A 1,258-nucleotide genomic window follows, 5' to 3' on the forward strand; every position below is an offset into this window, starting at 1 on the left:
ATGACTCTCCTGCCCTCTACTTCTGTCCAGACCTGTTTGTGGGCCAGTTGAAAAGTTGTCTCAAGTGCCAGGCCTGTGGGTATCGCTCCACGACCTTCGAGGTTTTTTGTGACCTGTCCCTGCCCATCCCTAAGGTGGGATTCCAGAGGATTCCAAGGGTGGATGGGACATGGGTTTGGTGACCCAACCTAGCTGCCCCCAGAGTGTGGGAAGGAACCCTTTGGGTCTCTGGAGACATGAAGCCTGGATTGATGAAGAGTTGGAAAAGGAAATGCTGAACATGCTGACCTTCATTCCCCTTTCCCTCCAGAAAGGATTTGCTGGGGGCAAAGTGTCTCTGCGGGACTGCTTCAGCCTGTTCACCAAGGAAGAAGAGCTGGAGTCGGAAAATGCCCCAGTATGTGGGGTTCAAACGGGATGTAGTAGCACTGGGGACTATTGGGGGGCTCCGTATGGGTTAAAGGGGCTGCATGATGCCTTACTATGGGGAATAACATTTGTATGTCTGGGTTTCTGTTGGTCTCAGGTAAGTCCTAGTACTCTTGGGGCAAAGGAGGCCCAGGGCGTACAGAATTAATGGGGAGTAGTAAATTGTATGTGGCCAGGGTGTCGGAAAAGCCATTCGAGTGAGGAGCACAGTAATCTAACATTATTTGATATTCAGGTGTGTGACCGATGTCAGCAGAAAACACGAAGTACCAAAAAGTTGACAGTACAAAGATTCCCCCGAATCCTCGTACTCCGTATCCTAATCTTCAGATTCTATTTCTTCCATCCATTCTCTTTCTCATTCCCCATGTTTGCAGAGGCTGGATAATTGGCAATTGAATTTTCCTTAGGAAACCACCTTGCCTGCCATGCTCCCGGTATTCCTTGGGGGAGGGGAGTGGACAGCATTCAAGATCTCAGTCCCCTCGGAGGCCCCTCTCGCCCCCGCCCCCTCTAACTGCTCCTTAACCAGGGCTTAGATCTGAATCGGTTTTCCCGCCTCCCGAGGCTCCATCAAGAAAAGCTCCGTAGGTGTGGACTTCCCGCTGCAGCGCCTGAGCCTGGGGGACTTTGCCAGCGACAAAGCCGGTGAGTCTGGTGGGAAGGCCCTGGGAGCGCCAGAAGGGGAGGCGAGTGGGGGGGGGGGGGGGCCAGCCGCAACCGGCTCCCACGGCCTCTGCCTCCGCAGGAAGCCCCGTCTACCAGCTGTACGCCCTCTGCAACCACTCGGGCAGCGTCCACTACGGCCACTACACAGCCCTGTGCCGCT

The 1,258-nt window shown here is 54.6% G+C and overlaps 1 protein-coding gene across 1 annotated transcript in view; it reads left to right on the forward strand.

Moving 5' to 3' along the window:
• USP21 (ubiquitin specific peptidase 21) overlaps window positions 1–1,258 on the forward strand; it is an 8,017-nt gene that overhangs the window by 5,196 nt on the left and 1,563 nt on the right. The window contains 6 exon segments of the mRNA XM_014445660.1: window positions 31–134; window positions 311–397; window positions 665–743; window positions 969–985; window positions 987–1,077; window positions 1,178–1,255. Coding sequence (XP_014301146.1) covers window positions 31–134; window positions 311–397; window positions 665–743; window positions 969–985; window positions 987–1,077; window positions 1,178–1,255 — 456 coding nt within the window.

The sequence above is a fragment of the Myotis lucifugus genome, unplaced genomic scaffold (genome assembly GCF_000147115.1).
Source record: "Myotis lucifugus unplaced genomic scaffold, Myoluc2.0 scaffold_478, whole genome shotgun sequence".
Taxonomy (NCBI): Eukaryota; Metazoa; Chordata; class Mammalia; order Chiroptera; family Vespertilionidae; genus Myotis; species Myotis lucifugus.